Below are 15,659 nucleotides of genomic sequence, written 5' to 3'. Positions count from 1 at the left end.
GGCATGTCTTGAAAGAGGTCTAGAAACAATCGCCGGATGCTGAGCGGACGTCGGGAGGGGAGCGTGGGGTCATGAAGGTTAGCGCGAAAAAGTATTCCATGCTAAACTTCCACGACAAGAGTCGGCAAGGGTCTGGACCAACGGTCATTTCCGGTTGAGGTCTGCGGCAAGTCGGGGTCAGTCGTCAATACTGTCCCTAACACTCAGGGCCACGATTACCCCCACGACTCTAGAGCCCCGTTCACACTGTGCCGACTCTGGGCCACGACAACCCAGCGACTTATGCATTTGACAAGTCGGCTCCCACGCTCCAAGAATGGGGGGAGATTTTTTTTGGAATCTTGGTGTCTGCTAGCATGATTGCCGACTGTCTGGGACATTCGGCCAACTAGTTGCCAGCATGTCTGCGACATGCATGCAACCGTGCTTCTGTGCTGACACCCTGCCTGGTCAAACTCTTTCGTCTCTGCCTATCAAGTTATCAACATCTACCTTTCCTTGCTGCTAGAAGTACGCCTTCGTACAGCCTGTGCCCAAGAAGGGTGACCGTTCCAAACCCTCAAATTACCACCCTATAGCGTGAATCAGTCCTTAACCGGAAGATTCAAAAGCATCTTTCCACTTATAACCTTCTGTCTGATCACCAGTATGGGTACCGCAAGGGGCGTTCTACTGGTGATCTTCTTGCTCTCTTAACTGACTCTTGGTCATCCTCTCTTAGCCGTTTCGGTGAAATTTTCTCAGTTGCGCTAGACATATCGAAAGCTTTCGATAGAGTCTGGCACAAGTCTTTGCCTTCTAAACTGCCCTCTTTCGGATTCTATCCCTCTCTCTGTACCTTTATCTCCAGTTTCCTCTCCGGCCGTTCTATCTCTGCTGTGGCAGACGGTCACTCTTCTTCTCCTAAACCTATCAATAGTGGTGTTCCACAAGGCTCTGTTCTATCACCCACTCTCTTCCTGTTATTTATCAATAATCTTCGTTCTATAACATATATATATATATATATATATATATATATATATATATATATATATATATATATATATATATATATATATATACATATATATACATATATATTATTATTTTTTAAGTGGATGAAGGCGTCCATCAAATGTTGAAGCTTTTATAGATGTGAGTTTAGGATGTGAAATATTCGAGACACTGATAACAACCGCTGAACGTGTCTGTTTCCTGTTTGGGTCTAAACGTTTAGACCATTAGGCGTTACACCATTATTCACTGCAAGTCATGCTATTTACTTACTGGTTCATTTTCCTTTTGCATGTTGTAAACCATATTTTGTTATCATTGTTTGGAATCAATGTAATTTCGTAGGAATGCTAAAACTTTCTTATCCGTGGAGTCTTATTAAGAATGTCAAACAGAAACGAGATGCATTTCCACCAGGTTCAGTGTGGGTAGTAATCAATTACTGAAAATTTTGGTTATTATCAGGTGCAGGAAGGCGAGAAGGAATTGGGATGAAGTGCCATGGCAGGTTTGGTAGGGATTACTGATTTATGAAATATTTTACGTCTCAATACCCATTAGGTAGTGATATATAAACAACTCAATATATTGTGATTAGCTAGGCCGGAACTCGCTGGTCAGTAAACAGGAGATGTGACGGATGAATTCGTGTAGCCTATCAAGAGATGACTCTGAGATGGCTGGAGGAGGTAGGAAGACACTTACCGAAACGGGCACAAGCCACTCCCGGTGAGGTATATATGGGAAGTGAGAAGGTTGCTGAAGCCCTCCAAAGACCCTTCCGATGTCTTCACTAACCGTTTCCCTATTGTCTCATCAACACCAGAGAGTAGTTCAGCATGCTCTCTAAAGACAGATCCTCTCTCTTTCCACACCACACTACATTCACACAACATACACACCTTTTCCCAAAATTCAAAATTCAAAGTGGCGTACAACATAGATGCCTCGGAGTCCCCGCCGGGGGGGGGGGGCATAAATTCCCCCAGGGTGGACTCCCCTTATGGCTGCCGACTTGAGAGGTGTCTTGATAACTCCTCGAACCTCTTTCTTATCAATTTCTGCAGCATTCGCGGTCTTCGTTCTAATTTTCATTCTGTGGAACACCATCTTTCCTCCTCTAAACCTGACCTTCTCTTTCTCACTGAAACACAGGTCTCTGAGGCTACTGACTGCAATCTCTACTCTGTTCCCTCCTATTATCTCTATCTTAAATTTCAATCCAAAGTTGGATGTTGCGCCTACGAGCGCAGCGACATCACTTGCTCTCGTGCCCACGACCTTGACTCTTCTGAATTTTCCACCATCTGGCTAAGACTTCATTGTCATTCTATTACTAAATACATCTGTGCTGTTTATCTCTCACCTAACTCTACTAACTATGTAAAATTCTTTGACTACTTGAACTCTAAAGTGGATCACATCTTGACCCACTCTCCCTTCGCTGAGATCTCCATCTTGGGAGATTTCAATGTTCACCACCAGCTTTGGCTTTCATCCTCTTTCACTGACCAGCCTGGTGAACAAGCCTACAACTTTGCTCTCCTCAACGACCTAGAGCAGTTGGTTCAGCACCCTACACGTATTCCCGACCGCCTTGGAGACCGGCCCAACATACTAGACCTCTTCCTTACCTCTAACCCTTCTACTTACTCTGTTAAACTGTTCTCTCCGTTGGGGTCCTCCGATCACAACCTTATTTCTGTATCCTGTCCTGTCGCTCCTGTACATCCTCTGGACTCACCGAAGAGGCGATGCTTCTGGCATTTTGCTTCAGCTCGGTGGGACGACCTGAGGATGTACTTTTCGGCGCGCCGTCATGCAAACCACTCAGCCACCACCTCCTCAAAGTGGGGAGAGTAGGCGTTCATAATCTCGTTCTTCGACATGAGCACACAAATGGCTGCTGATAACAACTTGAGTCAGAGTCCAGGAATAACGCGACCAGTTGGGGAGGTAGATAGAGAGGAACGTGGAGTAACAGGAGACGAAGAATTAAATTTGTTACATCTTTTCAAGTCTTCAAAGTATCTGCATGTAGTGTTCAAGTATTCAAGTCTCAAAAGTGATATGAATATCAGGAATACGAGACGCCCAATGCTAACAGAAAAAAAATCTATTATTTTTATTTTATTCATTTTTTTTCAATAAAGAGTGGGTGTTCTTGCGAGTGTGGGGCTGAAATTGTGTTGCAGTTGTAGAGACGGAAACTAACTCACTAGAAACTTGGTTTTAATATTAGATAACATAAATATGTGTATAGACAATATTATTATCGTTTATACATACATGGCATCATATATCATATTTTACAAATATGCTTGTATAAATAGATAGTCACTTGTAGACTAGTCGTGTATGTACGTGATAGCACATCTAGGGAGTTTTAGGCTTGAATAACTGAGTAGTAGTATTGTACACTTTATAAATATAATTGCATAAATAATTGTATAGATAATTGACACACACACACACAAAAAAAACGTAATACAGTGCCTTGCGCGTTTAGCAAACAACTGAGAGCTTGGGCAGTTTCTCCTTACACCTGTGCCCCTGTTTAGGTACCGGATATCCTTCATGGGCTGTGTACCACCTCCTGCATGGGTGGTGGCGGTCTGGCACCGCCAAAGTTGTATATCAATGGTGAACACCCAAGGCCTTCCGACCGGGGACCTAACGAGGTTGTAGGTCGGTCCAGGAAGCTGCAAGTAGTGAAATTATATTCTGGTGAAGCCGGTCCTACTTCGAATTTCCTAGAGCCGTCTAGTGTCCAGGGATAAGTGGTTAAAGCGTGAGTCTCTCAGGTGTGAGATGAGCTGACTGGTGGCTTGCAGACGCTGCTGCCCCGCCCAAAGTCTGGAACAGGAAACTCTTGACGCTCGCAGGATGTCTACGATGTCAAGTTTAAGAGCCGCGCTGCCCACAAGAAAGCCGTCCACGTCCCTGAGCCGCGCCAGCTCCTCGCAGTTGCCGGAGGACACCGACCCGGCGTAGATGAGACGCGTGCTGTCGGCAACGCTGTTCCCCTCGTGGAGCCGCAGCCACTTCCGTATCATGGCCATGGCCTCCTGGACCTGGGCGGGCGTGGCCAGCACCCCCGTGTTGCTGGCCCACAGCGCCTCGAAGGCCAACACCACGCGGGACCAGTCGCTGATCGACGCAGCCAGAGACTCCAGCTGGGCGGCAAGAACCTCCTGCGTGCGTCCAGCTGCGCGGTCTTCCTTTGTCTCGCACACGCACGCCACCACCTGCAACAAGTTTGTTTCTTAGTAGTAGTCCTCGCGCCCCCTTCTGCGCCTTCCTTATCCCAACGCCAGACACATATAACCATCAACCAGACAGCTTATTGAATATATGAATGTAACCTGCATATCCCAGGTCTCGGCCGGCAACCCACCTTGAGTCCCGCCTTCATGGCGTGCGCCACCTTCTGGCCGATGAACTCGTCTGACTCCTGGAACAGCGTCCGACGCTCCGGGTGGCCCAGGATCACCCACTCACACCCACAGTCCTGGATCATGGCCGGCGAGATCTCGCCGCTAAAGTTGCCTCGCGCTTCCTGCCGACCAACAAACAAGTCATTAGCGTCCTGCCGCTGCCGCCACGGGCACGTTGTATTTCACAACACAACAGGTGGGGAGTCCGGACAGTGCCAACACCGGCACACTCCCGGTGCTCACCTTGTAGCAGTTCTGCGCCGCCACGCCGATGTTGCCCGGCAGCTGCTGGCGAGCGTAGGCCAAGTAGCACGAGGGGCTTCCCACTATCACCTCTGGAAAACGTTTTACTATAGTAAATATTGAGGCATTATCATTAATAATTCTACTAAGTTAACCAAGAAGCTAATCCCCTTAAGAGAGCCACTAATCGTAAGTACTCCCCTCCCCCTCTTCTTATGATATCATGATGCCTGGACAGTTCCTGCCTGTGATTGGACAGGTGGACGAAGCAGCCGCTCACCTGTGTTGGGCGCGACGGGTGCCGCCTTCAGCACGCCCGTCAGCCAGTCAATGTCGTCCTTGAGCGTGTTCATCTTCCAGTTCCCCACCACGGTGAAGGTCCTCGGGGCCGTCATGGCTGTGGCTATAGCTGCGGCGCGGCGTAACTCTTCCTCGCGAGCTGTGTTGCTGCTGTCTGACGTCTTCCTGCGCGTCTCGGTCTCTTTAGCCACGCTGAGCCTCGCTGCCCCGCCTAGTGTTGCCGCGTGTGACCGTGGCGTTCCTTCCGGTCATTTATACATTTTCCAAATTAACTGGACTTTTCCCTAATATGGCGTTGAAGTGACGTATGTGTGACGTCTGACATTGAAGTGACGTATGCGGGTGGAACTGTGTGTGTGTGTGTTTGTGTGTGTTTTATATTTGGTTCATAGCGCTGAGTATCTTTATGGGGTATGTTGCTTGGCCCCAGCTCATTAGTGACGCAGACAAATATTTTACAGTGGCGTCATTCTTGCTTGGCTGATTCTGCTCCACTTGATCCTCCGGGTTGCTAGGTATTCATCATGACAGCATGTGGGTTGTCAGCGGTCACTTGGCGGTGACTGAAAATTGTCACCATGTAGCGGCGGGTGGAACTGTGTGTGTGTGTGTGTGTGTGTGTGTGTGTGTGTGTGTGTGTATAATTCACCACGGCCTGATCACGTGTTGGACTCGTAATTGCCAGCAGGTACCCTCCCGACATGAGCAAATGCTCTTTATCGTCAATCTATGGTTATTGCCAGGACCTTGCTCAAGGGGGGACAGTAACCACTCCTAGTCAACGGAAAGAATCCGGCCTGAGCGGGCTCGAACCGCCGCCCTGTCAGACCGTGAAGCCTGGCAGCGCAGCGCTCTAACCAGTTGCGCCACGGAGTGTGTGTGTGTGTGTGTGTGTGTGTGTGTGTGTATAGTGGAACACACACCAATGAAATAGTTAAGGAAATGTGCTGAAATTCATTGAAATTCACCCTTTAAACAGACAAATGATGAATGAAAAGCTTCGGTAAGCGAAGTCGTGTCAAAATCATACACAGATTTCAAGATTTATACCGTAGTGTTATAATGCAGGATATTACAACCTTGACCGAGCTACGTAAAAATAGAAATAGGTAAAAACAAAGAGGAAAGCGCGCACACAAAAAAAATGATACGACGCGTCACCTATACGTCACTGACACGTCATACCCACGCAGGTAAATAAACACGTTGCTTCCTCCCAACAATAATTTTTTCCCAGCGGTTGTCTTGTACCCAACGTGACCGTCATAGGTACCTTAGGAACCTCTTACACCATTCGCCGTCACTTCCTTGCTTCGTCCGCCCGCTCACCTCGCTTGACCCGTGGGAACCTTCTACTACACCTGATGACGCACCGGATGCAAGGCCGGACGTAGCGTAGTGTAGGTGCGCTGAGAGGAGGAAACCATTTCACTTGGTGGCCAGGGAAGGGTTGAGAGGCCGGGGAAGACAGAATATGACGTAATAATATAGTAAGTAGCATTTGCATTGTTCTCCCAAGGTCGTCACCTATGGCAGGGTTCTTTCAAGCTCCTGTTTCTCCCTTTCGGGCTGTTGGATAAATGGGTTCCTGGGAAAACCTGGGGAAGGTAAACTTTGATAACCGGGATGTTGCACTTGCCTTGTGTCCCCGGGTAATGGGTTCTCACGCACCACAGGTTCGAGGGCCAGTGATAAGAAGATGAGCACCGCGGCCACGCGCAGCTAAATAGCGTATGCTCCCAAATTTACCTTTGCTTTACTGATGGATAACTGAATAAATAGCAGACGGCGGGAGGCGCCCAGCTCGCAGCACCGATACGAGGGTTCAGACTGGGCTGTAAAGGTAACACCTGATATATAGCCTAGGTCGCTGAGAGACAAATTGCACGATCAATGACGTGTAGCACCTTTTTCTTTAATAGTAAAACAATGAATAAGGGAGTTTACCAAATATCTAATGAGGCGCCGCGAAACAAGTCAACAGAGTAATCAACTTTGTAACATAAACAAGGGATAATTTCTTTGATAATAGAGGAAGCCGCGCCAGATAAGACGCTCCGGGAATCCATAGCCTATTTCTCGTGAGCCACGCCAGGTAGCACACTCCGGGAATCCATAGTCCAGTTCTCGTGTCGTCCTGCCTCTGCTTAAGGCACCGCAGCAAGACGCCTTGTGCTCAGCATCCTTGTTCGTGCGTGAGGCATGACGTGACTTGCTCCGATCACCACGGAGAGAGAGAGAGAGAGAGAGAGAGAGAGGGGGGGGGACGCCCCCCAGCGGTGGGCCTTTGCCCGCTCATCGACATAGGCCACTTGTATTAAATTGCACTATGTAAGTTGTAAAGATAAAGAAAGAAAAAAAAAAAAAAGAGGGGGACGAGGGGGGAGACACTAGACGGTGCGTTCCCTGGATTGTTGAGAAGCTTTCAAAAGTTGCATTTCTCTCGTGTTGCTCCTGCTGAAATGTTCTTTGTTTGTTTGTTTGTTTATACTTTCGTTTGTTTGTTTGTTTCTTTAAACAAAATCAGGATCAGCAGTACATTTCTTGGGCGGAAATCAGTAGCACCTGGGCATGCAGTAACTTATATTTATTATTTTTAATTATATATTGTACTGATCCTTCTTTTCTTTCGTTTATTTTTTGTATATTAAGTAAATGTGTAGCTTCCTGGCCCACTCCCTGTTACACGACTTCACCTTCTGCTCTTCACCATTCCCTTGCGGTCTGAGGTCTTGGAGTGGTCTGGCGCCGGGGCAAATGTGTTTGTGAGGGGGACAAGTAAGGTGCCAGAGAAACGATTCGCTCATCACAACAACTAACGATCATACACCATGCAACTGCACACTCCTACTGTCTTAGCTTTATTCCCAACTGTATATACTTTTACTAATCTCACTTTCTCAAAAAAAAAAAAAAAAAAAAATGTGGGGCATGAGGCATATGGTGAGGATGTTTGTACCACTTGTATAGGTTCCGGTGATATGAGGCGGAGTAAACGTATAATTTTCCTTTTATCTCGTCCAATGACACCACGGCGGAAGGGTCGCTGGTCGCGTGTCCGGTGACGCACGAAGCACCTAAAGTGATAATGGGTTTCGGTGAATTTCCCGTTGAAAACGTTTTGAGTGATAAAGTATACCTAAGTGAGTTTTGTGGCGGAGGAATGTTATGCCCAGAATGTTAGATAGAGTAACATTACTGGTAAGTACAATAATAGTAAATAATTAAACCTGACTTATACGTTTTCAACAACTTCAACTTCCCGATTTATATGTTTTGATTTGGTAGTAAGTTTTATGATGGAGGAATATTATACGCTATATGTTAAAGATGGAAACCACATCGCTGGTAAATATAGAGAAGGTAAATGATTATATACCTGATTGATGCATTTTCAACAAGTCCCATACACAAACACATTTTATGATAACGACGGAAATCATATGACTGGTGAATAAAACGACAAATGAATAATATTATACGAAATCTAAATAACGTTGAAGCATCGGCCGCGACATAGAGAAGTTTATATTTTTCAGGAACTTTTGTGAGTTTTTCCCCCCCGAAGAAATAGGAAGGACATAAAATCACTGTTGTTCCCTCCCTCTTGCAGACTCCACGTGTTCGTATGCTTTCCGTAACCAACCCGCACTTCTGTTTGAGTTCGTGAAGGAATCAAATGGAACACAAAGCAATTAATAGCATCCCGTCCACTGAATGAGAGATGATGGAAAGGCTGTGTAAGCTATCTGTGAAGGAGTCGACTAATAAGTGAAACGAGATCGTATACCATCAATAGGATCCAATCTACCGTCGAGTGTGAAAGTGAGGTGATTTGAGGAATATGTTAGGAATTGTGAAGGAGCGAAGCAATAAGTAAAGTAAAGTCGAGGATGGAAGAGCGATGATATTAGGGACGTTTTAGTAATTTGTCAAACGGTCTTGCAAAAGGTAAAACAACGTATACCATTAATAGGATCCGAGTGTATGAGAGAGATGATTTGAGGGATGATTTGAGGGATGTGTAAGTTATTTGGGAAAGAGTCAAGCAATAAGTAAAGTGAGTAAAGCCAAATATACAAGAGCGATGGTATTAGGGATGTGTAAGTATAAGTGTGTGTAAATATAAGTAAATGAGTCGAGCAGTAAGTAAAATATTAACAGTAGTCCTTCCAATTAAGTCAACTGTTGAAGAGAGATCGACGGGATGTTCGGAACCACTTACAAAGTAGGACAATGAATTAAAACTACTCATAAAAAACACCTTCTAGGAATACTAAACAACGGACGGAATATGTTACTCTGTCCGCTTTCCTCATAGCTAAGCCTTAAGCGTGTCTCTCATCACAGAACCACAACCTTAATGTAATTGACGGGATGCGTGTTTCCGAAACCACCGACAACGCAGGACAATTAATTAAAACATACTCAAAAAAATACCCTTCTAGGAATAAACAATGAACGGATGCTCTCACTGTGTCTACGTCCAACATAAGCGTGTGATCTCAGCACTCAGAACAATAACCATATATAGAAAGTTTCCGTGGTTTCTAGGAAGATAAGTGGGAGCCTCTTTTTGTGTATGGCAACACTGAATATTTTTCCTCCCCAATAAGATTCTTTAAGGACATGCGATAATCTGTCTCTTGGGATGGCATTGGAGAGTTACAGTGTTGACGAGTCATTATTGCCATTTATAACATCGTACAAATATAATCAGTGTAGTTGTTTGTGTGTCCCTGAAAGTATTTTTTGTCATTTATTTTTCGTTCCTGGTGGTGCATGAACGAGACTAACCGTGAAGAGATGTCTGATAACGATAATGATAATAATACACACACACACACACACACACACACACACACACACACACACACACACACACACACACGTTACTCCATCTCTAACAGTTATTTATTTAAAACTTCCTTATATTCAAACTGTTAGTCTACATATAATACAAAGGTAAATAACATATCTGTCACGTGCAAATCAAATGCATTCGTGACAGTTTCAGACTTAATAACTATACTAATACGGAAGTAAAATTATAAGTATGGCCCCCAAATTGCAGATCCCTGTTTATAATCAACCTTTTTCATTCACAGGTAAGTCCTTCGAAGCTGACAGTGAACAACGTGGTTATAGGAAGCCGAGGCAAGCAGCGGAAGGGACAGACGCACGGAGATACTTACAAACACACACACAAGCGTCAGGGAGCTCAGAGGCCGCGAGGTGCCGGAATACGAGAGCGATTAAGGTAACGAGGCGGGCCACAAGTCAGCGTTTTCCCACCGTTTATCTGAGCGTGTTTAATGGCCTGCTAATGTGGAGGAGCGGAGCGTGTGCGTCGGGGGGCTGTAGGGTGGCTTCAAGGCTTGTATGATGTCACTTGTGCAGCGTGCTGAGACGTGTGTGTGTGTGTGTGTGTGAGAGAGAGAGAGAGAGAGAGAGAGAGAGAGAGAGAGAGAGAGAGAGAGAGAGAGTTGGTGTGCGCGGACATTGCATCCATGTCTGCTTGCGTCCGCTCATATTTGTGTACGTGTGTGTGAATACGTATGGGTGCGTGTGTGTAGCAACAAGCAACTGAGTGGTTTTTCAACTTTCTGTTTTATGTGTGCGTTTCCCTTGTATTCCCGCCGGTGGGGGGGAGGCAGCGGGGCGAGTGACGTCATCCCGCTGTTCATTCCCCCCGGACGAGGAAAAGTTCCCTTATTCTTTCTTCACTATCATGTGATCGCTTACTCATTTCCAGGTATTGAGATAGAAAGCTAGATATATATTTTATTGTCCACAAAACTAAACAACTTTTTAGTTTTAAGTTATGGACTAAAACAATACTGAGAATAGGAAACGGTTCCGACAAAATATCAGCACGAAGACACAACCATTCAAATATATATATATATATATATATATATATATATATATATATATATATATATATATATATATATATATATATATATATATATATATATCCGCCATATAAATCTACAACGTCAGTGAAACAATGAAAAGAACATGGCTACAAAACTTACTAATTAATGGGGAGCATACGTCCGGGGGCGCGTCGCTTTACCCACTCGCCGCCTGTGCGGCCTGAACCAGCTCCCATGCAGCTGCTGCAAAACGAACAACAACAACAACAAAAATTTGGCATTGCGTTGTGCCACTAAAACAACAAAACTATAAAATCACCACAAACTAATAAGATCTAAGATGACTCAAACAAAATATGAAATCAGTTACTATATAGTTCCATTGAGCCTAATCTTACGTATACTCATCACACTCATGCCGGGATAAAAATATTACCTAGTCACATTTAGGCTTAGTAGAATATGCACTTCGATTTGATAAAGATGTTTGCAAATAAGCCGTAAAAACTAGGAAAGCATGTGCTCAAATATGAATGAATGATTATATCGAGTTGTTGATATTAAGGCAACTGTTTGGCGTTTGCCCCGAGATTCTTTCTTCACGTTCACATGTTTGTTTACGAATCCAGTCCAATCTAAGCGAGGCAGCTGCCTGCGTTTAATGAGTGTTCTGTCTGGTCCCATTTAGTTATTTTCCCGCACTAGTGCAGGGATGAAAATCCTTGAGAGCCAGAAGAAGGGAAGTTATACAGTCAAGGATTTCATGCTCAAAACAGAAAGGATGCCCTGTGAAAAAGCCGCCTCGCAGCCACACACACAGCCATTGCTCATCATCTTCTCATCACACTTTCGCCCACATAAAAGAAAAGCTTATGCATTACGCTTAGGATAATTATGCACTTAAAGTTGATAAATATATATTATTATTATTATTATTTTTTACAACAAAGGAAGCAGCTCAAGGGCAACAAAAAGAAAGTGTCGGAAAAAAAAGCCCGCTTATCACTGCTATAAAAGATGAAGTAAAGAGTGGCCAAAAGAGAGGTCAATTTCGGGTGGAGAGGTGTCTTGATACACTCCTCTTGAAAGAGGTCAATTCATAGGCAGGAGGAAATGCAGGCGAAGGAAGGCTGTTCCATAGTTTACCATTGTAAGGGATGAAAGAGTGAAATTGCTGGTTAACTCTTGCATAAGGGGTTTGGACAGTATAGGGATGAGGTAGAGTAGAAAGTCGAGTGCAGCGGGGCCGCGGGAGGGCGGAAGGCATGCAGCTAGCAAGTTCATATGCATGCAAATAGATGAAATAAATGATAATATGCGCCTAAAATATGAACTAAGAAATATGTAAATATATAATTTAGATAACACAAGCTCATCTTTTAATAGATTTCCTTTTTAAGTAATTTTCTAAAACATGTACTTCCCACAGAAATGTCGCTGAGAGTAGCCTTTTTTTTTTAGCCTTTATTTAACAATACAGAAAGTATTTATAAAATGGTGACTTGTTTGAATGTATTAAGGCATTTTCTTGCATTAAGTAGCGCAGCATTTGCTACTTTTAGTTTGTATAGCAGTATAATTAAAAACGTGTCCAAAGTCAATCTCACATAAAAATAATAAAATCATAGCGGTTGATAAATGAACGTGAAGAGTTTTTGCATGAAGATTTCCAAACATATATTCGCCTCTTGTCGGCAAGAATTTGATCGCTGAAAGCACTCATATTTTAATTATTTTGTGTGATTACGTATCTGTGCCTTCAAGAGAAAAAAGTTTGCAACACTTCACTGATTCTCGCTGGCCGCAGCGGCCAGGTAGTCGAGTCTTGCATGGGCTGCTGGTCGGTGGGTTGGTGGTAGTTCGATATCCTTCCCGGCCAGCTGTTAGTGGGATTGCTTGTGCTGCCTAGACACCCTTGAACGCTCTGGGCTCTTGCCGCTGGGGTCGCCGTTCCCCCTGACGTATATCCCCAACAAACAAAACAACACTGATTTTCTTCAGACGACTGTAAAGTGCGTTTACCAAAAACCCGTCTCATCCCGGGTCCGCGTCTCAGACACATATTTAGATGAGTTAAGGCCGATTTACATTACCCGTCTTCCGACCGACAGGCAGACCGCCGGCTAGACGCCGTCAAGATTTCTTTCATGTATTTAAATGGAAGTGTTTACACTACCCGTCAAGCTGACGGCAGCAGTCGTCCGACACCCAACCGACACGTCCCGGATTTCCTCTCGAGAATTCCTGGCCGGCGTGACGGCGGCCTGACTCCGGCTTGACGGGTGGGTGACGGGTAGTGTGAACGAAGACCCGTACGGTACCCGTTCATCTCGCGGCTTGTACGTGTTGCCTCGTCCGCGCCCATAACATTTTTAATTCATTTTCCGGCACCATGGACGAAAGACTGATAGAACTCGTCCGTGGCCATGAAGAGCTCTATGATATTGTCAGGTCCATCTCTATTTTCTGCAGTAAGTAACTGAACTTAGCCTTGGACATCCTGAAGTACTGGTAGAACTTCACTTCATCATCTGACAGCTCTTTAAACAGGGTCCAGAATTCTCCCTCGGACTTCCTTTTCTGCAGAGACTGGTGCACCCACATTCTCTTCCTCTTTCCACTGCGTTCTTCATCCTCTTCTTCTAAAAGCAAAGCAATCGCTGCCAAAGTCTTGATGCTGAGAGGGCGAGGGGCCATGATGCTCACGTGACAGCAGCTGCGTGAGCACTACGAGACAGAGATGGACGGACCGAGAACGTGTCGTGTAAATATACAACAGTCTGACGGCGTCTAGCCGGCGGTCTGCCTGTCGGTCGGAAGACGGGTAATGTAAATCGGGCTTAAGCGTAAAGTCACAAGCTCAAAATGGGTGACATATGCATTTGCATGTACACATACGCACATTCATACATAACTATTACCCAAGGCCTCGTCGCCATATACATGAATAAGTACGTCCTATAAGAAGGCTTTGTTACTGCACTGCTTCGTTACTTTGAATGTCAGGAAAAAAATAATAAAGGTGCTGAAGTTGCCAGAGCACAAGGCATTTTGTTTATAGCGTAGCTAAGTGGTTCCCAAACTTCTGGTTGCGACCCTAAATACAGTCTTGACTCGAACTGGCGACCCTAAATGCGTGAACATGTAGTGTTTATTTCCAATTATTTCTATATGTTATACTTTCAGATATTTTGATTTTATCCAGCGCCTCCTCGCTGTCTTCTCGGCGGACGATTACTAGACGTGAATGCTACTCGTATGACGTGCCGTATTGTGTGTATGGGTGCTTTATTACAACGCTGCTTTTGTTAGTACATGTGTTTAGGAGAATATTCATGTTCTCTACTGAAGTAATTCAACCTGCATTACTGAAAAATCTAAATTTGACCTAACTGATTTAAAGAATCGGCCGTTATGGTGTGATCTATCTATCTATCTATCTATCTATCTATATATCTATATATCTATCTATCTATCTATCTATCTATCTATCTATCTAGATATATATATATATATATATATATATATATATATATATATATATATATATATATATATATATATATATATATATATATATATATATATATATATATATATATATATATATATATGTATATAATATATATATATATATATATATATATATATATATATATATATATATATATATATATATATATATATATATATATATATATATTTTTTTTTTTTCCAAGACTCCAGCGACGTACCCTCAGAAACACTCGCGACCTTCATTTGGGTCTCGACCATGGGTTTGGGAACCACTAGTGTAGGTGGTGGGTGATGGGCTCACAAATTCCTGGTATCTAGTTTTCTTCGTCTGTGTCATGTAACGTAGTTTATTTCTTGTCTTTTGTCTTCGCCTCTACATATTGCTGATCTTTTTATTTTATTCCTCGTGAATGTGTCCAGGGCTGAAATATGATGAAATATAATGATCGAGGAACTAACAACTTGAATGAGGCGACACACACACACACACACACACACACACACACACACAATCACCACCACCACCATCGCCACCACCACCACCACCAACGACAACAACAATATGACGTATCACACACACAAAACGTTGCTGCCTAATTGTGAGGAAAAGAGTCATCTGTCAAACAGCTGCAACACCAAGTCAACCTTTACCGTGTTTATCCTTGTGGAGACGTTTGACGCAAGCAGTATCCTCTTGGGAGAAAATATTAAATCTTTGTTTTATGTCATTTATATAATTATGTATCCTTTAATTATAGCCTTTGTCATGTCTCCTGCTGTAAATGAAGAAAAAAATCCTTGTGTGTTTTGTTGGATTTCAATGCAAGGGCGAATAGTTAGACTAGATACAATCATACTTTAAGAGCAGCAGTCAAGGCATAGTGGGAACGCCTAAATCATATATTCTCTACATATTGATTAATCCGCTCGATTAGCTTTAACTGGAGATACAATGACATCGTCCGCTGTTCATTGTACCTATGGTCGTTTTTCGTATTTTCTTGTCCTTAGTGACAGACCCGCGAACAATTTTTTTTCTTATGATGAAATGAATGCTGAAACCTATACATATTTTTTTTTTTATTATTTTAGGTCTTCATAGGGTTTTGTTGGGTATGATTTTCTATTCTTCAGGGGAGCTCTTTATCAACACTCTCGTGATAATGCAAATGCTACTAACACTATTCAAACACTAATATGTATAGCCTAATGATATTGGGGTGTGGTTTTGATAATTATAGTTATCCGTAATTCTTTTCATCGTCCTCCTTCTAAACTGTCTTCT

The 15,659-nt window shown here is 43.7% G+C and overlaps 1 protein-coding gene across 1 annotated transcript; it reads right to left on the bottom strand.

Annotated features, from left to right (window-relative positions):
- Positions 1-3,214: 3,214 nt before the first annotated feature.
- On the bottom strand, positions 3,215-5,216 carry LOC127005864 (triosephosphate isomerase-like). The gene is made up of 4 exons (XM_050875167.1): positions 4,957-5,216; positions 4,677-4,768; positions 4,394-4,555; positions 3,215-4,244 (listed from the first exon to the last, which is right to left on the bottom strand). Exons 1-4 carry the CDS (start codon positions 5,069-5,071, stop codon positions 3,750-3,752), a joined length of 864 nt encoding a protein of 287 aa, XP_050731124.1. The 5' UTR covers positions 5,072-5,216; the 3' UTR covers positions 3,215-3,749.
- Positions 5,217-15,659: the final 10,443 nt, after the last annotated feature.

Source organism: Eriocheir sinensis, chromosome 31 (genome assembly GCF_024679095.1).
Source record: "Eriocheir sinensis breed Jianghai 21 chromosome 31, ASM2467909v1, whole genome shotgun sequence".
In the NCBI taxonomy this organism is placed as follows: Eukaryota; Metazoa; Arthropoda; class Malacostraca; order Decapoda; family Varunidae; genus Eriocheir; species Eriocheir sinensis.
This window is presented reverse-complemented; position numbering and strand designations above follow the sequence as displayed.